Source organism: Suricata suricatta, chromosome 10 (assembly GCF_006229205.1).
Source record: "Suricata suricatta isolate VVHF042 chromosome 10, meerkat_22Aug2017_6uvM2_HiC, whole genome shotgun sequence".
Taxonomy (NCBI): Eukaryota; Metazoa; Chordata; class Mammalia; order Carnivora; family Herpestidae; genus Suricata; species Suricata suricatta.
The window spans coordinates 67664226-67688853 of NC_043709.1; the positions used below are offsets into that span (position 1 = coordinate 67664226).

General features: G+C 40.7%; 1 protein-coding gene across 3 annotated transcripts in view; it reads right to left on the bottom strand.

Moving 5' to 3' along the window:
* Nucleotides 1-4841: 4841 nt before the first annotated feature.
* Nucleotides 4842-24628, bottom strand: part of ANO6 (anoctamin 6) — a 193078-nt gene continuing 173291 nt past the window's right edge. For all 3 annotated transcript variants that reach the window (XM_029954242.1, XM_029954241.1, XM_029954243.1), the window contains 4 exons: nucleotides 19473-19678; nucleotides 15308-15510; nucleotides 13749-13854; nucleotides 4842-8011 (listed from right to left, as the gene is read on the bottom strand). In XM_029954242.1, the coding sequence (XP_029810102.1) occupies nucleotides 7805-8011; nucleotides 13749-13854; nucleotides 15308-15510; nucleotides 19473-19678 (722 nt within the window). In that variant the 3' untranslated portion in view covers nucleotides 4842-7804. The remainder of the gene's footprint in view (nucleotides 8012-13748; nucleotides 13855-15307; nucleotides 15511-19472; nucleotides 19679-24628) is intronic.

Below are 24628 nucleotides of genomic sequence, written 5' to 3' on the forward strand. Positions count from 1 at the left end.
CCTCCCTTCGTCCCTCCCTCCCTTTCTCCCTTCCTTCCTTTCTTCCTTTTATTTCCCTCTTAGTCTTAGGTCATTTCTAGTCTGATCTTCATTATTTACTTTCTTCTACTAACTTTGGGCTTTACTTTTTCTTTATTTTCTGGTTCCTTTTATTTGTAAAGTCAAACTGATTATTTGAAAAATGTTTTTGAGGTAGGCTTGTATCACTATAACCTTTCCTTTTGGAACTACTTTTGCTGTTTTCCAAAGATTTTTGGACTACTGTGCTTCATTTTCATTTGTCTCCACATACTTTTTGATTCCTTCTTTGATTTCTTTATGGATCAATTAGTTGTTTAGTAGCATGTTGTTTAGCCTCAATGTAGCTGTGGGTTTTTTTTTTCCAGTTTTTTCTTGTAGTTGATTTCTAGTTTGATACTGTTGTAGTAGGAAAAGATGCTTGATATGATTTCAACTTTCTTAAATTTGAGACTTATTTTGTGGCCTAATATGTGATCTATACTGTATAATGTTCTGTGTGTACTTGAAAAGAATGTTTATTCTGTTTTCTGAGGGGTGGAATGTTCTGCATATAAGTGTTAAGTCACTTTTGTCTAATGTGTTCTTCAAAGACACTCTTTCCTTATGGAACTTTTTGCCTGGGTGATCTACCTATTGATGTAAACGGAATATTTAAGTCTCCTCCTATTGTTGTATTATTGTCAGTTTCTCTCTTTTTATCTGTCAAAAATTGCTTTATGTATTTAGGTACTCCTATGTTTGGTATGTAGATATTTACAATTGTTATATGCTGTGGTTGAATTGATCCCTTTATCATTATGTAATGACCTTGTTTTACAGTTACAGTTAGAGTTTTTGTTATGGTTTTTGTCTTAAAGTCTATTTTGTCTGATATAAGTATTGCTACCCTGGTTTTTTTCCTCCTCTACCATTTGAATGGAAAGTCATTTTCTATCTCTTCACTTTCATCTAGTATGTCTTTAGGTCTGAAGTTAGTCTCTTATGGGCAATATAAAGATGAGTCTTTTTTTTTTTTTTTTTTTTTTGGTAAGTCCATTCTGTCATCCTATGTCATTTGATGGAGCATTTAGACCATTTATATTTAAAGTTATTATTTATAGGCATGTCCTTATAATTTTGTTAATTGTTTTCTGGTTGTTTTTGTAGTTCTCCTCAGTTCCTTTCTTCTTTTCTTCCTTTCTTTCCTGTGATTGATGACTTTCTTTAGTGTTACGGTTTGCTTTCTTGTGCTTTAGTTTTTTTGTATCTATTATAGGTTTTTGGTTTGTAGTTACTGTGAGGTTCATATATGACATTCTAAGTATAGAGCACTCTCTATTAAGTTGATGATTTCTCTGAAGTTCAAACATGTTCTAAAAGAATTTCATTTTTACTTCCCCCTCCATTTTTATATATTTGCTGTCATATATTGCACCTTTTTATTCCCTTATCTAGTTTTTAAGATATAATTTATTGTACTACTTTTGTCATTTAACCTTTATACTAGCTTTATAAGTGTCTGTTCTACTACCTTTACTGTATGTTTGCTTGCTCGTGACACTTTTTTTCTTTCATAGTTTTTATTTGTAATATGTTTTCTTCTACCTCAAGAAGTCCCTTTCACATTTCTCATAAGGCTGGTTTAGTAGTGATGAACCTCTTTAACTGGTTTGTTTTTATCTGAGAAACACTATTTCTCTCCTTTAATTCTTTCTTAATGATAACCTTTCTGGGTATTCTTGGTTGTAAATTTTACTTTTCAGCACTTTAATGTATCATGCCACTTCCTTCTGGCCTGCAAAGTTTCTGCTGAAAATTAACTGATAGCTTTATGGGGTTTCTCTTGGAAATAGCTAGTTGCTTCTCTCTTGCTTTTAAAATTCCCTCTTTATCTTTAATCTTTGACATTTTATTATAGGTTCATTTTGTTTAGAATTCTCTGTACTTTTCGAAGCTGGATGTCTGTTTCCTTCCTCAGGTTAAGGACACTTTCGGCTATTATTTCTTCATATAAATTTTCTGTCTCTTCCTCTCTATTCTCCTTCTGGAACCTTTATTATGCAAATGTTTGTTCACTTGATATTGTCCAAGATATACCTTAACCTATTTTTAAAAATTATTTTTTATTACAAAAATAAAAATTCTTTTTTCTTGGTTATTCAGCTTGGACACTTTCCATTACCCTATCTTTCAGATTGCTAATCTCTTCTTCTGCATCTGGTGATCTACTGTTGATTTCCTCTGTGTATTTTTTTTTTTACTTCAGTTGTTGCATTCCTCAAAATTTATCTTTTCTTGAAGTCTTTATATTTCCTCTTTGTTGAAATGCTCAGAGTTCATCCACTCTTCTCCCTAGTCCAGTGAGCATCTTATGACCATTACTTTAAACTCTTTATTGGGTATATTGCTTATCTCCTTTCATTTAGTTCTTTTCCTGAGGTTTTGCCTTGGTCTTTCACTTGGGATTTATTCCTCTGTCTCCCCATTTTGTCTGACTTTCTGTGTTTATTTCTACAAATTAGGCAGAACAGCTACTTTTCCTAAACTACAAGGAATGATTTTGCACATGGTCATCCTGTATAGTCTGTATGCCTGATGGCTGGCTGGTTGGCTGGTGGGAGCTGTGGTTGTTGTGGGCTTGGAGTGGGACCAATGCTGGTGGGATGGCCATAGGTGAAGTGGGCACAAATCAGGGCAGTCCTGAGGCCTCTCTATAAAGGGCGACCTGGCCCAAAACCTAAAATGGGTACAAGCTGGAGGATCCAGAGACTCTTTGCACAGAGGATGCCCCAGCAGAGGAGCTGATGCTGAGGTTGGTGCAAGCTGAGGTGTCCGCATGTAGGTGCCAGGGTGGCTGTGGACCGCAGTGTTCTGGGAGCAGGGGCACTACAGCAGTGTAGCTAGAGCATGGTTGGGTAGGGGGTGGCGTTCCAGGGCATTGTGCACAAAGGGACCCCTGGAGCCAAAATGAGAGCTAGGGGTGCCCAGCTCTAGAGGCAGAGTGGTGTGAGCCGGTAGTGTTCTGGGTTGCTTTGCACTTGTATCACCTTGGTGAGATGGCTAGAGTTGGAGTGTTGACCAGGAGTGTCCTGGTGTGCTCCAGGAAGGGGACCACTTTGGTGGGACAGCTGGGGCTGGTGTGGGTTTGGGACTCACTGATATGGTAGGCTTACTAGTGTACCCACATCATCAAGTGGAAGAGGAACCCATGGTGCTCACCAGCCTCTCCAACCCAGAGAATGTTTCAGCAGCAACTCTGCTATTGGGCAGAATTTTAGGACTGGATCCTTTATATTCTAGTTGCCCTTTTAAACAGTGGCTTTTTTTTTTTCTGTGCCCCCTGGCCTTTGAGGCTGGTGGACTAGGGGTCTGGGACTTGCTGCAGGCTGGCTAGGACACCCTGATTGCTCTGGTTTGTGTTGTCATAGTGGAGCGTGAATGTAAACCATGGGGCTCACCAGCCTGTGACCCAGAGACAGTTCTAGCGGCTCCCCTGCTATTGGACAGAGTTCTAGGGCTGGTTCCTGTGGGTTCTGGTTGCCTTTGTAAACCATGGCCTTTTCTCATGTCCAAGGGCAGATGAATCTGCTCATGGTCCCTTTGAACTCTCCCTCCTCACTGCAGTTTCCAATGATGATGGCAACTCCATTTGGTACCAGGTCTTTGGGTCTCTTGCTATTCTCTTTGTGGTCTATCTTTTGTTGGGCAGAAGTTTGATCCCGTCAGTCCTCAGTTCTTTAGGAGAAATTGCTATATAAATAGGTGTTGGTTTGGTGTGTCTGTGGAGACAGAGGAGTTCAGGATCTTTCCACATTATTACATTTTGGACCAGGAGCCCAAGCACAAATAACACCTATTTTGTATATTATAGTATTCTTACAATAAAGTAAGCTACAGGAAAGAAAATGTTAAGAAAACCATAAGGAAGAAAAATTCATTTATAGTATGTTTTTTAAAATTTATTATAAAAAAATCTGTATACAAATGGGCCTATGAAGATCAAACAGGTGTTGTTGAAGGGCCAGCTCTACTTAAGATCTCTTCATTCCCTGCAAATGAGAGGGGGTTCTTAGCTTAAGAAATGAACTTCTGGTCAGCCCTTTGGTGGACTTAAAAGGCTTGAAGGTGTGAATAACATTAGTATTGATCTCTAGAGTGTCACGTAAGAATCAAGAAAGATTTCTTCCTGTTGGTCCAGTTGCAGAGTTTTCTTGGAAGTCCAGTGAGATTTAAGCTGGCTAAATAATTACATACATACATACATACATACACATGAAATGAGTTAAAATCTGGATATGTTGTCCAGGATAAAAAGATTGATTTTTATAATGAGATTTTCTTTTAGTTTCTTCTCTGTAATTTCTCTTTCCGTACTCAGGGCCACAGCAGGTTCAAACAGAGCCTTTCTGGGATTATGAGTGAATTGCCCTCTCTGGGGCGAGTGGGGGAGGGGCACTGTCCCCCACAATCGTGGTTTAGCATACAGATGCCAACTTTATGCATTTAGAGAAAAGTGCCTCTTCCTCCTCGCTGATGCGCCCTGACCCCGGCACACCTGGTGTGGTGAGCAGAGGTGGGCTGGCTTTCAGCTCCCCCCTGGTCTCCAGGCTGAGTACCCTGGGCAGGGCTCAATCCCAACAACTGGTTTTTAGCAGCCCTGGCTGAAACCCCACATCTGATTGTTTTTCCCCAGAAAAATCATGTTTAAAGTAAGTATAGGCTATGAAAAACATAATTTTAGATATCTACACAAAAGCACACATTTGTTTTCTAGGCGATACATAATCAAAATATACATGCTCTCCTTGAAAACATGAAGATATATATAGAGTGGACTACAGTGCGGTTTTTAAAAATGAATTTATTAAAATGCTCATAATTATAAAAGAATATTAAAATGCACAGAAATTCACAAAACATTACAAACTTTACATCGTATGCCACAGTGTATGAAAGCATCATGAATATTTCAGTTCTACTTTAGTTAAGCTGCTCATACATTTTAACTTTTCAAACATCTTAACATATAATAGGCACAATGAGAAAATGGTACAAGAAGTGTTTCGATAACAGAGCACATTCTGCCCCCCACTGTGAATTAATGTTTTCTGAAATTCAAGATGCACCCACGGGTAATTAAAAGGGAAGGCATTTGGTGACAGTTTACAAAATGGCCTTGCTTAGTTTTCAAACAAAAACGACAGCGTTCCCTTTCTATTGACACATCTAAAGTATTTGAGGGATATTTAAAGACAAATCCCCTAAGTATTTTGGTCTAAGCTTCAATCCGTTAAAATTCACAGGCATTACAAAAGGATATAAAACAAAACATTCTCTAGTGGTTTACACTGAGGTCTAGCGCCGAGTTTTCCTTTCACAGGGGCATTGTCGCACACCCCCTTTTTCCTGGGGTGCTGCTTCTGCTCAAATTTACAGATTCAGCCCAGTGACGGCCTGCTGACTGTCCCACATTTGTCTTCACACTGACAAGTCAGCACTGGAGTTCCATTAACACTGTCGGTGTCACAGGTGACCCCAGATCCCCACTACCTCATTGCTTAGGGGAATACTGGCAGTGTCACACATCATATTTTCTGCCTTTTCCCCCCCTCCGTCCACAAAAGCACATTTTAAACTATGAAGATGATTTATGAAAGATGATTTATGAAAACATAAATGCACACTTTTTCAAGTTCTAGCTTATATACAAGGAGATAAGGCATAAACATTTCCTTCTCTATGCTCCCATAAACAGTGAGTGGTTGGCAAATCCAACACAGAGAGCGTCTTACCCTTCAGAGAAGAGCTGAGGTACTAGGGGCAGGAGTGACGCCACTTCCGGGAATGGCGTCACTTCCGGGATCTGCGCCATGTGAGCAGGGAAAGGAACAGATGCACCCGCTCTGGGCGGGACTAGAAGCTGGGAAGAAACTCCCTTCTTACACCCCTGTGGAGGCAGAGCTCGTGCAGCCTATCGTGGGCACTCCATTCACATTGCCATTGTGATCAAGAAAGTTAGTGAAATGTTGTCCCTGATCCACTGGGACAGTGCAAAAGTCCTATATAAATACTGTTTTTGGATTCTGGATTTTTTTGTTTGTTGAAACATTCATGGCAGGCACTTAGAATTGTGACCTTGAGTTAAGCAGCTCTCTTATAACGAGCCTCTAAATCTCACTGAAACAGTTTCCTTCTCCTCTGCTGCGGGACTGAGTGGCTTGCCTCCTATGGCACCTGGGCATGTAGCAGCACCCCAGTGGGTGGCGGCCCACCCGGTAAGAACCCAGGGCCAGACACCCTCTCTCACACCCGGCACTCCCCCGTTCCGAGTCAAGGGTGAGTGATGCATCCGGGGCCTACCAGAGGGCCTTGCACCTGAAAGGCAGGAAAGCTCAGTAAAGAGTGCTGAGCTGAACAACTTGAAGGCAAGGTGTGCGTGGTGCAGGCGGTCAGTGGGAAGTTACTGCAGCTCAGGGAAGGGGTTGGGACCAAACCGCGGTGTTGGGATGCTGGAAGCTCAAATCAAAACCAGAGTCTCTCTTCTGGATTGGGAGGGATGCAGCTGTATTCCTGTCCCCCTCCTCTCCCCACCCCTGCCCTGGTGCGTGCAGTTACAGACAAGTTACTGGGCCCGGAACAAGGGAATGGAGGGAACCACCACCGCGGCACATGCTTTGGTATGCTCCTCACTTGGATACGAGGAATCCTTGTGGAAAAGGCGCTCCCCACGCAGGGAGCCCTGAGTGGCTGTACTCTTAAGCGCGGGTGCACAGCCCCGTCATGTCACCAGGGCTGCACAGTGAGCGGTGCCCGGTGGTACCTCTGATGCTGTACCTCCTGGATCTAATGAATAAGGGGCAACTGGTGGCAAACTGATGGACTTCTCCTTTTAGACCATTATGTTGATAAAAATGTAATTTTAAGAAACTACATATCTGTAGAAGAGGTACATGAATTATCCTGGTCAATATGAGTTACAATTCTATTTGAATCTATAACTTTCCCTGCTTTTGTCATCTGACTCCCTTGAGATCTGCGAAGCAGTCAACACTGATTAGGCACAGAATGTTCTAAGGGTGCTCCTGGAACATAAAAGGTGTCACTGCGAAATAGTACAAATACACTTCAGAACCTTGCTATCTTTATTGCAATCCATTGAGTATTTGAGATGAAAAGATAGGCCAAAATGGAGACGGAAACTATTTCCTCTTATTAAGTGAGGTTTTGTTTTCTGTAGGGATGTACTAACACACTGAAATATTGGGAAATTCTTGAGTCTATTTGCCACTTAAGACAGCCTTCAAACTGAAATTCTGAGTTAGCTATTTTTAACCACACAAAAGCATGTGTCCTCTTTAACAAAAGTACTTGTAAGGGAAAGAGAACTCTGGCACAGATTTGGCGAAGTGAAGAAATGAAACACTGCCTTACAGGGAATCATGGGCTTTAGAACAGAAAGGTATGAAAATAATCATAATGGAGGAACAAAAATCCATCCTGCTTCAGAAGAGGTGGTTTTTAAGCACACACAGAGACTTGTTCTGTGTTACTGAAATTTAAATTTATCAAAAAGGGTAACATTTCTGGTTTTCCAGGTGATTAGTTTTATGCACTTCTTGATCTAAGTTTTACACTTTCTAGTTCCTCCATGGCTAGCTGAAACTGAAAAATAATCTGTATGAAAATGGCAATAGCTAAGACTCCTATTTGCCAAAGTGTTTTAACTTAAACATTCTCATTAGTGATTCACAATATATTCTGACAGAGTTAAATTCTGTAAAGTGCTTCTCAGAACCTAGAGCTCTTATTCTAATTTGGGTCGTAAATTGTTATCTACCACTTCCACCATCCTCTCAGCTATGACCCCCATATTTTTTGTCACATCTTTAAGGTGATTCTCGTGCAGAAGCTTTTGCGTTAGGTATTTTTCTCTCTTGATCTTGCTCTTCGTGCTCTTTGATACATCTGGAATTGCATAGGAGATAAAAAATTTCACAGAGTAGATGACATGCTGTGGGAGAGAAGAAGAAAAATGTTAGTCCCAAAGAAATGGCGGGAACACAGAGTCCCTTCTATTGCAGGGTATGTGGCAGTGCCTCTGGACATGGTGCTGGGCACATCCAATCTCTCCAGGCACTGTGCCTCCTCCACCGAGCTACATTTTGTTACTTTAAAAATTGCAAGAATACTATTTGATATGTAGAAAACAACAAGTCTAATGTCTTTCACACACACCATGGCGCTGACAATGCTGTAGTATTGTAGTGTTCCTTCCTAGCTCATTCTGGGAGCTCTTCCCCAAAGGTTAACGCTACCCTACGTGTGAGTCTATCTGTATCATCATCTTTTTGAAAACGAGCTTAACAAAATATGTATATATCCTACAAGAATATACTGTTTAGTCTTGTTGGATTTGAGCTTTATAAAAGAAAGGTAGTCTTTTGAAAATCGTTTTTGCACTTAAAACTAGTTTCTAAGATTCATCAATGTTACTGTGCATTAACTTAGTCCATTCGTTACCAACTGTTTAGTATTCTTCTGTTTGCATACAGAATAATTTACCCATACTCCATCTAAACATATTGAGCTTGTTTCCAGTGTTTGGATTAGAGAAATGATGTTGGGAACGATTGTGCTCTTGGCTTCTGGAGGATGCCTGTGAGTTTCTCAAGGGCACTACCTCGGAGTGTAACTGCCAAGACTTGAGGTTGCATGAATGCTCAAATGTCCAAGATGGCAACAAAGTATTTCCCTAAGCAGTTAAACCAGCAGTGTGTGAGAGTTTCATCTGCTCTACCTTTTTTTTTTTAATTTTTAAAAAATGTTTGTGTTTGAGAGAGAGAGAGAGACACAGAATCCAAAGCAGGCTTCGGCCTCTGAGCAGTCAGCACAGAGCTGATGTGGGTGGGGCCTGAACTCACGAACCATGAGATCATGACCTGAGCTGAAGTCAGACACTTAACTGACTGAGCCACCCAGGAGCCCCTTGCTCTATATTCTTGGCAGCACTTGTCATCAATTTTTTTTTTTGAAACCAACACAGTGATTATGAAATGGACTTTCATTTCGGTCTTACTTTACATTTCCCTGATGAGTAAACATTTCCCTGAATAGTAATGACGTTGAACACTTTTTTGTTTGTTCAGTACTCACAAGTCTCTGACCTAGCAAGGAGATAGATAACATTCAGTAAACAGTTAAAAATAAATAAACTGTATAAGGTGTTAGAGTGATAAGAGTTTCTATGTTACATGGGAGGCAAATTTCATGTAGATTTCGTACAGATTAGCCTGGATATACCTCACTGAGCTGAGGAAAGCAGCCATGTAGAAATCAAGGAAAGACATTTGAGGCAGAGGGAACAGCCCGTGCACAGTCTACGTGACGGAAGCCTGCAGGCTGTGTCTCAAGCAGTGGCAAGGCTGGCGTGGAGCGGGGAGAAGGGACTAGAGAGCAGTAACAGAGCATGGCTAGGCCTTGCATGGCACAGTGAGGACTTTGGCTTTTACTCTGAGTGACATATGAAGGCAGTAGGGAGCCCAGTCAGGAGACTGTAGCCCTAACTGAGGCCAGAAATGGCGTAATCATCAACTTGATGGTGGTAGCAGAGCTGGTAAGAAGTGGTCGGATCTGCAATGTACTTTCAAAGGAAAAGCCAACAGGACTGGACATGGAGAAAGTGGGGGACTCCAAGAATCCCGCCCCGAGCAAGCAGTGAGATGGAACTGCCATGACTGACAGGGGGCAGACTCACTGGGGATGGAGCATTTAGGGCAGGACAGAGAGGAGAACATTCCAAGTGGACTGAAGAAAATATGTGCACTGGGGGCAGCAGATTTATATGTTAGATATCCAAGCAGAAAGGTCAAGGGGCCGTTTGGATTCATGGGTTGAATTCAGGAGAGAGGTGTTTTGGAGATAGACAGATTATATATATAGTGAGTCACTGGCATATAGATGGTATTTAAAGCCAGTGGACTGCATGAGATCATCAAGGCTGTTGAGGAGAGACAAAAGAGGACTACGAAGGAATGAACCCCAGGATCACTAAAGAGAGGAAGAGACTAAGAAGGGACTAGGGGGGGCGCCTGGGTGGCTCAGTCGGGTAAGCGTCCGGCTTTGGCTCAGGTCATGATCCCAGTTTGTGGGTTTGAGACCCGTGTCTGGCTCTGTGCTGACAGCTCAGAGCCTGCTTCAGATTCTGTATCTCCCTCTCTGACCCTCCCAGCTCATGCTGTCTCTCTCTCTCTCAAATATAAACAAACATTAAAAATTAAAAAAAAAAAAGGGACTAGGCAGTCCTCACTGCCTAGTGAAGAGGAAAAGCCCCCCCCCCCAAAGAGTGTTTTCCTGGGAGCCAAGTGAGGAGTAACTTCAAAGAGGAGAGCTTCTGTGTCAAATGCTTCTGATACATTAGTAATATGAGGGTGAAAGATATTTGAGATGAGAGAGATACTAGTGTCTCAGTTATGGAAATTATACAGTGAAGAGGCAAATGGTGTGGGAAAGGTTTTTCTATCTATTTCTGAGGTGGGTAGTATTTATAGATATGTGGATTTTCTATGTTAAGTCACCCGTACATTTCTGGGATTAACCAATGTGGTCTAATGTCATCTTTAAGAAGTATACTGCTAGATTCTGAGGCACCTGGGTGGCTCACTCAGTTAAGTGTCTACCTCTTGATCTTGGCTCAGGTCATGGTCTCATGGTTTGCAGATTGAGCCCTGCATCCAGCTCTGTGCTGTCGGCACAGAGCCTGCTTGGGATTCTCTCCCTCTCTCTGCTTCTCCCCCTGCTTGTATGTGCACACTTTCTCGCTCTGTCAAAATAAAGTATACTGCTAGGTTCAATTAGCACATTTTAGGAAGATCTTTGCATCTATGTAATGAGTGAGGCTGGCTTAGAATCTCCCTTTCTCTTTATACTCCTGTCTCATAAGATCTATACAGATTTGGAGAGAGTTTCCGCTTTCTGATCTCAGGAAGAAACGAAAGTGATCGGTTCTAGGAAGGATGGCATTGCTGTCCTATAAAACCATCTGGCTGGTGTTGTCATCATGGAAAGATTCTTCAAGTACTCAGTTTTGCTGTGCTCCCAGGTTAACAGTTACCTGCGCAGCATTGTGAGGCTATCCGACTACTTTCTTCTCACCTCCAGTTGCTGTTAGACTACTCACATTCCAACTATAATCTTCCTGAGCGGCCCTTGTTCTCTGGGTACTTTTACGACCTTGTCTTTGGGGAGCAGCACCTGTGCCTGCCCAGATTTCTGTGCTCTGCCTGGTGTCTGTTGTGCTTTCTGTTGTGAACAGATGTCTGTCATTTGGCAAGAATTTGAGCCACTCTTCAAATTGCCTCTCCTCTACTACCCATTTTTTCTTCTTCTATGAAGCTTTTGAAAATTGCTTAATCACTTTTTTGTATTTTCCGTTGTCCTCTCTCCCTGTGAGGTGTTGGGGATAATTTTTTTTCACACCTAGCTCCTAATTCCTTCTGTCTTTAAACTCCTGTTTAATGCCTATGTTAATTTTTTCATTTCTACTATATTATTTTTCAAAATTGCCTTGCAAATTTTTAGTTTATTATTGTTTGCTCATTTTTCAATCTATCATTTCTTTGTTTAAACATTGTCATACACATTTATAGTAGTCTTCCTTTTTTTTTTTTTGGCTGACTCACTCCTGGTTATTCTTATTTCCCCTTGTTATTGTTGACCTTGGAGTTCATATTTGATTATTTCAATCTGACAAAAAATTGTGGTCTAAATTGAGGGTGCTTTTTTCTGGACAGAATATACACATTTCCTTTTGTTCTAAGGCAAATTTAGCCGCTTTGGGGGCCCTGGGCTGAATCCAGGAGTCTCGGCTCAGCCGGTCCACCTCACTTCTGATGCACTGCTGGGTCTCCTTGAGCCTGTAGATGGCGGCACCGGTAACACTTGTTCTATTCTGGCCACCAGACCTTTCCCCTTCCTCTTTGTAGATTCTCCTTCCTTCTAGTGAGTTCAAAAATGCAAAGGACATTTTTTTTCTCATTAAAAAAACCCTCTGTAGTCATTTCATGTCGGTTGGAAATCACAGACGTTAGGCAGAATAACTCCCTAGGGGACAGACACAAAGGGGCAGCACTGTGTTTCCCCACCAGGTCTCTGCTCCATGGACAATGGCGGGCCTGGCCACCGGGGCTCAGCTGTCGTCCTCGTCCAGGGACTCAGAGTGCACCTGCACTGTTGCTCATTCCCATGCTTCTTCTCGGGGGTGCGTCTAGCCCAGGGCCCTCCCCGAGGCTGTCACTGTGTACTGGCTCTTCCCAGGAGCCACACCTGGGTCCCACCTGGGAGTTCTGTCATTCGTCCTGTTCCTTGTCCTCCCTGCTCGCCCCTCCTGGGACGTTTAAGCTTACTCTAAATGGTTTGCAGTGAAACGGCCCCTCACTGTACCCAGTCGGCCATCACATCAGACGCATCAGTGTAAATACTTCGGCAACTCCGTATTTGAATACAAACTAGTGATTCTTGCTGATACAGCAGATACTACAGGAATCCACAGATGCTGGTGAGCTAATGAGGAATCGTTTCTTCTGCTGATGTTTTTTTTACTAGATACCAAATAATACTAGAAAAATTTCAAAGCCAGGCAGGCAGCCTATCCCACTTTTTTCTTGCTAACAGATTCTCATGTTGTTCAGAGCAAACCATCTACCTCCTGTCCCAGCCTACTTTGCTGCTGGGAGGAACCATGAGCTCTCGTTCTTGCCAGTGTGATACAGGTGAAGTCTGCTCTGGAGGCTTCTGGCAAAGCATTCTCTTTGCTGATACAAAGGAACAAATATGGCTGGCATCACGTTTCTCTGTCCTGTCTAGAACACGAATGTTCTCTGGGACTCTAGCACGCACACTGCTGCCATACTGTGATGTGCCATGAGAGAGGAGCTAGCGAATCAGAGATACCGTCTTACATCAGCAAGCCGGTTCTAGTGAACCATGTTCACTACTTCTAGTCAAGTATGTTACGTGACAAAAATCAACCTCTCTCTGGCCTCTGCGGTTCTTGCAGCTAAAGGTCATCCTAACTGACCACCCCAATCAAGCAACTCCTGAGGCCTCAGAATTTGGTAGAAGTTATTCCCTTGGTGTAAGAAGTTGGTTAAATTTCAAATTTATAGCTGCCTTGGTCATTTTTAAAAAATGTTTATTTATTTTTAAGAGAGAGAGGGAGGGAGGCACAGAAGCTCAACTGACTGAGTCACCCAGGCACATCCCTTTTCAAAAATGTTGCCTTAGTTATTTTTTTAAAAGATACTAAATTTTAGGGATATGAAAATGACTATAAGAGGTATATTATGAAAATGCAATAAAAATACTTAATACAAATACAACCATTACAGCAATAAAAGCCTCTCAAGAGCAGAGGTCACATCCTAGTAGTCTTAAATAAGGCCCTTCACAGTCCATCATGCAGCCTCTGTGCTCCAAATTAAAAAAAAAAAAAAAAAGAGGCACTCAATACTGAATTGAGAGGGACTGAATCCCCGTAGCATACAACAGGCTCTCACCTTGATAAGCAGATAGCCAGTTTCATTTTATTAGAGCATTATGGGTATTCTCATGTTAAGTTTAATAATTATCTTAAATTAATTAATAGCTAGAGACAAGAGTGTATTTTAAGTCAAAGTTGGCAACACTGAATGCTAATTAAACGTCTGCAAACACACGGCCTTATAAACGATTTCAAAGTAGACTTCTCCTACCTCCATGACGATGATAAAAGCCAACTTGGCTGCTATCACGTGCCAGTAGTAGATGTTGTGTTTATACTCTTGTGGGTGTCCAGGTGGGTACCGGAAATCACGATACCTGGAAACAAAATGAAGGGATATAAATAGATAATTCTTCTTGACTGACTAGTGTAAGCAAAGGCCCATTTCAAAAGATGTCACATTTAATGCAATGCTCTTTTAAGTTGGACATCCTATAAATTTTCTCCAAGAGTTTAATTTGCCAACAAAATCCTGAAATAACTACTCTAGTAATACTTCACTTAACATAAGATAGGAAGATGATGGTAATGATATACTCCATCTATGTAAAAACAAACAAAAGCTTTAACATTTTTTTTTGCCAGTTTTATCCTGGTTTTCTCTAAATAGTGTAACTAAAATGATTTAGCGTATTTTCAGAAACAAGTTTATAAATTTATTTATGTAATGTATCCTCAGGCTTAACTCAGCCATGGGCAAAGTAGGCCCATCTGCTTGTTATAATTTTCAACCTCTTTTCCTTATTAGATGTCATGTCCCCCTCAGGTAGCACATCTCAAATTTTCTACCTGTAACTTATTTGACCTGGAAGAGTATAACAACCCTTTAGAATTATGTCAAGTAAAAGTAAGCAGATTCAATGTGGGATTCTAAAGAGGTGCTACTGTGTGTAACTTTGAAACATTTATTTGGGACTTTTTTCTGGTTTCTTGGTTGTGTTGCTGAAAATTTGAGCCAGAAAAGGGTTTGCAGAGTTCAACTAAATGAGATTTAGGGCCTCTTCTAGAGTTAAAACTCTAACCTAAAAACCAAACTCTTGGGGTGCCTGGGTGGTTCAATCGTTTAAGCGTCTGACTTCAGCTCAGGGCATGCTCTCACAGTCCTTGAGTTTGAGCCCCGCGTCGGGCTCTGAGCTGTCAATATAGAGTCTATCTCCCTCTCTCTGCCTCTCCCCCACTCATGCTCTGTATCTCTCTCAAAGATAAACATTAAAAATATTTTTAAAAATCCTTTAAAAACTTTAACTCTATGACCTATAGTGAACATACTATCAATTAGTGATTTACTTGATGTCTAATTGACTGCAGTTGACTCTACTGGCCATTGCGACCAATGCAGAGCGCTTTGGAATACTTTCAGAGAATACTTCTGGGCTAGGCTGAGGTATTTACATTTCTCATCTTTGTATTTCTTTGGGTTTGTCATCACTCAATACATCAGGTTGTGCTTGGATAACAGATTCGTCATACCAACTGAATGACCTTGTTTTTTGGACCTCCTTGCATTTCTTCATTTCTAAGATACAAACAAGACTTTTCTCTTGGGTCAGTCTTCCCATAATCATTTGAAACCCTCATCTTTATATCATGTTTTATGGTTTGATTTGAAAGTTCTGACCCTGGTCTGTATTAACTTTTAGATCCTTTCCTTTTCAAGTTTGGCTGAAAAGAAAGCTAGGACAAAAAAATGTCTCTAGCAATTTTATTTAGAATTACATTAAAGTCCTTTAAAAGATGAAGTGCATTTTTAAACATGCCAGTAGAACTTGCCTGCATGTGGTATGTTTTTCAAGCCCAGAATATGGATTTCCATTGCTTCTGTTTTTGAAGTCTGCGACGTTGAAGTAGGAGAGAGTGTTGTTGATGTAACCCTCCATGGTGTAGTGGGCGTGGTCCCCATAGGGGGGGACGGAGAAGGACCAGTAATACACCAGGCGGGGGATCATGTCTGATGTGAAGGCAATGATCATGGCCTATAATGGGAGGAAAACAATAAGGGGATATTAATTTGGAGCCTTTATAGCTATGGTTAACAAATGTGCCAGAATTATAGTTTCATCAGTTGATTTTCTTTTTAAACTGAAAGATTCAGAAACTTTAAGCCTTTCCTGTCAAATGGACATCCACAGTGAATGTGTCCTAAAGTCTTTGAGCAGCTGTTTTAAAGAATAGTTACTTCCTCTTGCTCTTCAGTTCAAATAAGGGCTGTCAGAAGTCCACCTGCAGTTGGAAAGCAAAAACCTGCAAGTTGCCTATGATATTTCTTAACTACAGCAAAAATAACTGTAGACCACGGTATCCTGGATAACCTGAGTTGCTTGCATATATTAAATATAAATTAGATTTTCACAAATTAGAATGTTATACAATCCAATCAACCTCGAAACTCTACTAGATATACTTTTAGGCTCTCTTTTATGATTTAGAAGATGCTTTTGTAGAAGTAATATTAGAGTCAATATTATAATAATTTGGCCTCACACAATTCCTTTGTAGAATTTATAATTGATATAAAACTATCTTTTAAATCACTTGACTCCTAAAAATAGAATATAAATTGCATAAAATATTTTCCTTGATCTAATAATGGTCTTCAAATTTATTTTCCTTAGAGTATCTTTACTTATTTATACAAGTCAACCCATAGTCTGATTTTAAACTCTCAGTACATACATATGTGTGTTGCTTCATTAAAAAGCAAGAATGTATTAATTTTAAATGTAGGAAGAAAGTATATTGGAGTTGTTCCGTTCATACAAATGTAGGCCTAGTTTATAAAATCTAGTGTCTAAGCCTCTAAACTTTGAAAAGGCTAACTGGACAAAGTTATGAACATTATCAAAGTTTATGTATTCCTTTAATCTGGGAACATAACTATAGATCAATTTTAAGCCTGCGTCTGTGTCAGGCAGACCTCTATTAGGATGCAAAGTTATTATTAAATGAATTTTCTCTAAAATTCTTTAATTTGAGCTTTAAACTCTCCAATGTGTAAAATTGGTTTGAAGGAAGGAGAAAGTAAGGAATATATTTAATCCAAATTCTATGTGAATAAACAAAGCTAAATGATTCAGTCATTTATTGAGGCAGAAAGACAGGTTTTTGGCACATGATTTTAATACTATTCCTCTGAACATATGGTTTAGATGCAGAATGACCACAAGCCACCAAACAAGATCTCAGGCAGAGCAAGAAAAACAACTAACGGGCTTTTCTATTGCAAAATGACCCCCACTAGTAGACCAGCTTTGTCATTCTTGTGTGTGTGTGTGTGTGTGTGTGTGTCAGCGTGCTTGCCTATTTGTGGCTAGTTGGGGGAGGGGGCGGTAAGGCAAGGATATTTTACTTTTCCAGATTTGAAGAGTTTAAAATTTCCTGTTACCATTTAACTACAGCTTTTTACAGAATCACCTGCAGATGTGCTCCAGGAAGCTGCAAAAATTCCAACAAGGAAGATAATTCCCTTGTCTTCTGACAAAGATACTTACTTTTTCCTCCTGAAATGAGCTGCTTTGAGACATGCTGCAAGACTACAAATAAATGCAGTGTGCTTCATTTCCTATGCTGTTCTGAACACAATTTTCCATTTGTAGCAAACTAAATTAACATTGGTCTTCAATAGCAGATACTATGGCCTGATACAACCATGTCACTTCAGCTTCTTTGCTTGGACTAGCAGTTTTAAAATGAATGATTTTATAGCAAAACTCTTGCTTTCTGTCTATTCTCATCTTCCTACAGTTAAAAGTTCCTCTATTATGGGAAGTTAGCCCTTCGGTGCCCATTGTGGAGGCACATATTAGGAATGTGAGAGGATAATTTACATGTTTCATTCTTATAGGTATATATATGTGTACACACACATACACAGAAACTGTATCTTGGAAGTTGGAACAAATCTTAATATGGAAAAAAGGATTGTCCAATTAATGATCTAAAGAGCAGTTTTTCTATAGTATAATAAAATGATACCTAAGTTAACTACTGGGTAAGAACCAGCAGCACCAATTGGCAAGCACACGTGTGCCTGTGTGTGTATACACAGATACATACACACAGAGTAGACCTAGAAACACAGGCATTGCCCATCTGTGCTAATGGCATGGAGCCATGCTGGGATACTAGGAAACTGTGCCTGACACAATCAAACTGGAGTGGTGAGGAATGGGCAGTTAAGAGTCATTTGAATATACTGGCTATCTGAAGGTCAAACAAAAACCCTTTTAGTTTCAAACTTGTTGCTAAAACTTTCCTTAAAGCATACAATTCCACGTTCCTGCCTTGCTTAGTGTTGTATAACATATTGAATGTGACAGATTTATTCTTTTATGATTGTAGAACTTGAAAGGCCTCACTGTCCTATTTCTGAACATCAGTCTTCATTTCATAACACAGTGAATGTTGAAGGTGTGGGCTAGTTGGCTGAATGGAAAATGATACAACCTAGCAGGTTTTTTTTGGGGGGGGGTGCAATTTGCAACTTTATCCAAAAAGTAGGGATAGCATACAATTGAGATAAATTGAGGGTTCTTGGGGGGTGGTGACAGCTGGGTGCTAGATAACTTGCTTTATTGTGTAAAACTACAACCACAAGAATTTTAAATTCTTGTTCCTTTAGTATAAGACACCTGTTGAAGTCATTATTACTGACGATGGCTCATGAAAATGATAAAACAGTAGCAGCTAACATTCCATGAGGACCAGGCTCTGTGCATTCCATGTATTAACTCACTGAAGTCCTTGGTCATCCTTTATGATATATAATATTATTAAAATATGTGATAAGGAATTATTCAATTCACAAATGATAAAATGAAGCTCTGAAGGGTTAAGCCTGGGCCAAGGTCATGCAGCTGGGAAGCTACAGTACTGACAGGTAGACTGTGGATCTGGCCTGTGTCTGCAGTGCTGAGCACTTTCCCTTATGCAGGAGCCTGGCCCACAGGCATGGAGTTCTGTTCTGTTTCTACAGGTCCTTGTGGGAAAAGGCTGAGGATCAGAGCAAGTGTGGCTTGACTAAGAAATGAAAACTGGGATATCATCTTTTGGGGACTGTCAGTGACCCAGGGGTAAAATGGGCAGTGAAATAAGGGAGGAAAAAGGAGGAAATAGCGTTAGTTGTAAGGATATTTCTAAGGAAAGTGCTCATTCCCCTGATGGGCTGGCATGGAAATTGTTCTCCCTGAAAGCTCCCTGCTGGCCTGTGTTTTAAAAGGAGCAGGTGGGGGGGGGGCATGGAGGGGGAGAGAGACTGTTCAGATCGTGGTCCAAAATCTATAGAGGTTGTTCTGCTCCCTCAGAGCTGGGACATTAGCAGGGTATAAGGCTGCTTAGCTAATGACCAGAGCGTAGCCAGCAGAGGCCAAGGGGTGGGCTGGGGAGGAGAGACAGGACTCGACCTGAAGCTCCTCCCCTCGAAGAACCCGAGGAGACATGATTAGAACACACAAAGTGCTTACATGTATTTCATCATCAAAGAGTCAATATTTTACATTGGTAATTTAAGTTTGGAATATATAGTAAAATATAGTAGAAGGATAGTTCTTATTTGCGGGTCCTCAGTAAGTGGACAGATGTCTATCTCTGTTACAACAGCACTGTTGTAGAGTTCCTTTTATAGTCATGTGAGGATTAAGAGTTGGTACTTACAGTTATTACTATTACTATGTTTCTGTTAAATAAAAATGTTAGCAAATGAGCAATGAGAGTATCATGGTCACTCTTAGCAACTTTGACTTTGTAAATCATTAGTTATAAACAATTAAAAACATTAAAAAATAATTACAGTTGTAACAACTGTTTTCATACAGATGATAGTATTGGCCTCTCCCTCCCATTTAAAAGAAATATCAAACATTTGATTCTCTAAGTAGCAACACTAATGCATTTTTGGACTTTCCCAGGTCTTTCCCCCGTGAAGCCTAGGTTTACTCACATTGGTCACCACAGCCAGAATCGCTATTCCTTGCATGATGGGCTGCCATGCTCCGATGTCTTGGGCTTTTTCTGGAACCATGCGTCTATACTGGGTAGTCATTTTCCATGCATCCACTCTTATTTCCAATATATTGTTCACCAGAGCCAACAGGGGAGCCAGTGGGAAAGAGGCCACAAATAAGGTGACGAACCCAAACTGAATAACTGTCAATGGAATGGACACACATCATGGAATGATGGATGGACGGAAGGACAACATATTTTCCTTTACTCTTATAAGAAAGAAAAAGGCAAACACCAAACTAAATCCCAATGAGAAAAGACACCCATGATAATAACAATGTTCAACAAAAGACAAATATGAAATCTCTGGAAAAAAGACTAATTATAACCAATTTCTAAAACATGTATACACTTAATAGGAATAATACACTTAAAATCTTTAATCAACTAAAGTTATTTACTGGTATTAAAGTTGGGACCCTCAGTATATTACTCATTCCCTGCTGAAATAATTGAATGTTGGAAGATGATTCATGATTTTGGGTTAAAAAAAGAAAAAAGAAATATTGTGGAAGTATCTAACAAGTTCAAAAGAAATAAGAAATGTACTTTTGGGAAGGCTATGTGTAGAGAATGCAAGAGGAAAGATGCTGGAAATAAGTGAACGAACAACCTCACCTCAGTCTGCAAATGCAAGTGCCATGCCTTCAGAGAATTTTTGATACTATTACGCATCACAGAAATGGGATAAAATTATCTTAAGGTAAAAGATAATCCTTCAATAATTTTTTATCTTGAAGTTGTTGCCATCTATGTGGTCACATTAAGTAAATATCCAAGTGATGATTTAGAAGTTCTTTTCTCAATCTGGGTGGCATTGCTATAGATTGGGCAGCAGAGATCTGGAGCAAGCTGCACCACAAGGAGGTAAGGGTTAGAAATAAGGCCGGAGATCTAAAAGAAATGTTTCAAGTAACCGAGTAGAGATGTGGAACTAAGGCTGTGAATGCCAGGAATATTTATAGCCCTTTTACAGCTACTGCTCAGAACAGGGGCAGGGACCAATGTGGCCAGGAAGGACAAGACTGTGGAGGGGTATATATGTAGAAGGAGCTGGCATGTTCTTCTGGTCTGAGAAGCCAGGGTGTGTTGCAGAACAGAGAGGGCTGGAAAAATCTGGCAGGTCCATAGGCCAGGCAGGACCCATCATCTTCAGGGAAGACAGAGAGGCAAGGACCGGAGTTGGTGGTGATGTTGTCACCAATGCTTGGTGTTATGCTGCTGTGTCAATGCATCACCTACCCCTAAATGAACTCACTGCCTGCAGGGGCCAGGCAAGTAACAGAAATGTGTGCAGGGGGTGCAGTCAACTGTGGTAAACTGGCAAGTGCATAGCCTAATGAAAGGGACTGCACACAATTGCCATGTTGGAATGAGGGTCCAATGTTGCCCGATTTCCTCGTTACTTAAGAGAAGCAGAAATTAGTATATGTTAGCAATCAACCCAGTTAAAAATCCAAAACAGAAAAGATGTCATTTATAATGACAACAAAAGTAGACTATTTACAAAAAAGTTAGTGAGAAATGTTAATGATATGATAATGGCCTTAAAAAATGAAAACAAATAATGCTAAATGAATGAATGGTAGGATGTAACATAATTGGGCAGACTCACGATGGGGGACTTAAATCATTTTTTCTTCTCCAAAATATAATTTAGAATTCCAATGCAAATTTAGTTAATAATCCCAAATGGACTTTTTTTAAAGCCTAAAAGTGATGCTAAAGTTTCTCAAGAAATCTACACAAGTAAAATAATGAAGAGGAATGTTTCAATTGACAGTAGGAGAGACATTCTAGAAGAGGATAGGATGGGACCAGCTCTGAGAGATGCTAATAATGTATATTATTATGCGCTGGCAATTGAAACAGTTTAGAACTAGTGCATTAATAGTATGAATTAAACAGAATCAAAGCAGATAGCCATGGAATTTTACTATATAATGAAAAGTGATGCTTCAAATCAGTGGATTCACGTGTTGGAGCAATCAGCTACATCACTGGAAAACCTGGTATGGAGTCCTCGCTTTTGACATCACAATTAATTAGAAATGGATTCATTCAAAAATAATAGTCGAGTAGAAGAATTTTCTAAACTTTGAAATGAAGAACAATGAAAAAAGACCTACCCATTCTGCAAGGCAATAAACAATGTTAAAACAAAAATAATCCTAGTCTAAAATTTTTCTATGACCCATTATTGCTCTACTACTCTCTATGCTTACTTCTTCACTTCAAGTTTCTTGAAGAAGTACCTAAACTACTTCTCCGCCACCCATTCCCTCCTCAAAGCCCTATATCCTGCCATGGCCCTCCCTTAGCTCATGTTGCAGTAGCTGCAGATTTCAAAGCCAGCATACATTTTCAGTCCTTATTGTTTCGGTCCTTATAGGCAGCTTTTGATATGGCCAAACATTTCCCTCTCAGTGGAATGCTTTCGCCCCAACTTTTTAAAATAACTTTAAAAAGCCAAGGGGTGTGTATGTGCACGCGGGCACAAATAATTTCTTTTAAATATACCTATAATGCTGCTCCTACTTTTCCGCACTGTCCCAGCAATTAAGACTGGGTTCAACTCTTGCTTCCCCACCCTGCCCACTTATTTTGCATTATGCGCCTTCTAGTCAGTGTTCAAATTCCTCTTAAGCAACATGATCACCTTCTAAGTGATCACCTTCTAAGCTTTCTATGTTGATATAATTCTCTGCTACATTCCTTCCAATTGTTCTGCTATTCTTCCTTCTCTTTGTGGATTTCTTTCCCCTTCTTTCCCCTTTAAATGCCCCCTTTCCTCAGGGCCTCATCATCAATTCTGTGTCAGGCATGCCTGAATCACCCGGAGGGCATCACCCACAGCTCCTCTGAGCTTTTAGGGAGTCCAACTTTCTAATGGACATTTCAATGGATGCATCCCACAGACACCTCACACTCAAAATATGCAACACTGAACCATTTCCTTGAAACCAGCTCCTCTCATATTCTACCTGCACATTCAATCTCCTGGAAATTATCTCAGCAATTCTATTCCTCACCTGCCATACTAGTCATCTCTTTAACACTTGTCCAATCTGCTCCCTGGTCTCTATTCCTATACCCACTGCCTCTACTTAGGTGTGAGGATTACCCAGTTGTGGGGGTTACCTGGTGTAGTCTCCCAAAATCTCCTCCTCCTACCAAAATATCTTCCATTCGGCTATCAGAATGATCTGATCTTTTTCAACATAAACATACAGTTCTCTTGCTTACAAATATTCCCGTGGGTAAGGATAAGTTGATTAAAGAGAAGTTCTAGTTCTCTGACTGAGCACAGGAGACCTATTATGACATAGTGCTTGCTTACCTGACATCCCCACCTATGGACCTTTTGTTCTCACCCCACTTTGAACTGGCCAAGCTATTTCATGCTATTATACCTTTAAATGTGTCCACATCTCTACATGAAATGTCCATTTCCTTTGCCATACTTCAGATAGACAACTTCCATTCACTCTTCAAAATGCAGTTTAAATATCATGCACTCTAGAAAGTCTCATCTGCGTTTGCCTTCTTAACAGTCCACCAAACACTCACCACCCCTTGCTTGGCTCTGTGAGGGCAGGCACCAGTCTTGTCTCAGAATCCCCAGCAACTGCTACAGTGTTTGGCATAGTGGGTGCTCCATAAATGTTTACTGGATGAATGAACGACTGAATGAGTAAAAAAGTAGGAGGCCTGCAGAAATGAGGAAATACCAATGCAGGTGGTGGGCAGAAACAGCAGAGGTGAGGGAGTGGAAGAAGACAGGCCTGAGTCCCGGAGAGTATGGGGGGTGCTTAGGTGGGGTCAGCATTGGAGAGAGGAAAAGAGGTGGGCACAAGGAGAGTCCAAAGAAGAGTTAGTATTAATGATAGTAAGTGGAGAAAGTAATCTATGAAGTTCACTGTTTTAATAGATCTTTAAAAATTGACTTGGAGATGGAGGATGGTGAGGTCAAGTTAACAAGGGTAGAAGAGACAGGGCCAGAGACAAACAGGGCATTTCATTTCTGTCCCTGAGAAGGCCTCAGCAAGTTCTCAAGAGACTAGTGTCTGTGCTCTAAGTACAAAATGGTATCTTATGGCTTTTAAGCCAGACTTTAATTTTTTTAAAATGTTTGTTTTTGAGAGACAGTGACAGAGAACGAGAAGGGGAGGGGCAGAGAGAGGGGGAGATGCAGAATCTGAAGCAGGCTCCAAACTATGAGCTGTCAGTACAGAGCCAGATGCAGGCCTCGAACCCACGAACTGTGAGATCATGACCTGAGGAGAAGTTGGATGCTCAACCGACTGAGCCACCCAGGCGCCCCTAAGCCAGATTTTAGACTGACAGACTATTTCTCTATGTCCTGTGTCTGAATTCTCAGAAGTTGAGACCAGATCCCTGGGGAAGCAATTGTGGTTAACACACCAGGGTTACTTTAATAATCTCAAAGGAGGGTGGGGAATTCACTAAATAAGAGAGAAATTTCCCTCAAAAATAAAACCCAAAAAACATATACCATAAAGCACCTCACCAGGATGGTGGAGGCAGTATTAACGTAAACTCAACTAGCAGTTATATGTGTGTGTATGTGTTGGAACTCCAAGCTCAGGTCACTTAAATATTTACAAGTACTAGGTCCAGACAGTGGTGCTCCCGCTGAGGAATGAAAAATGCAGAGGGCTTGGTAACTACCTCGAAGAGCGTCAGTTAGCCAGCGGACGGGCATGCCCACACCAGATGCCATGAAAGCAGGAGTCAAGTGCTGTTAATGCCTACAGAAAAGAGCAGCAAATCTGTGTGAACAGTTGAGGGTTACTACTGAGGCTTGGCCGGAATTCCTCAGATAGGGAAGAGAAAGGTGTTTCCCGCAGAAGGGGATCTATCCCCTCCACTGGGCAGAGGGGAACAGAGCTGTGGCTGGATTCAAGGCTCTAGGCTCATTTGCCAGAAAATGTTTCCCATCAGTGGTGAGGAGGCATAATTAAAAAGGCAGCCGGTGGTGTCATTAATGAATATAGGGAAGAGCAAGAGGAACTGTAATGAGACCATCACAAAAGGCATTCTATATTTATTTTAGAGGAACAAAAATAA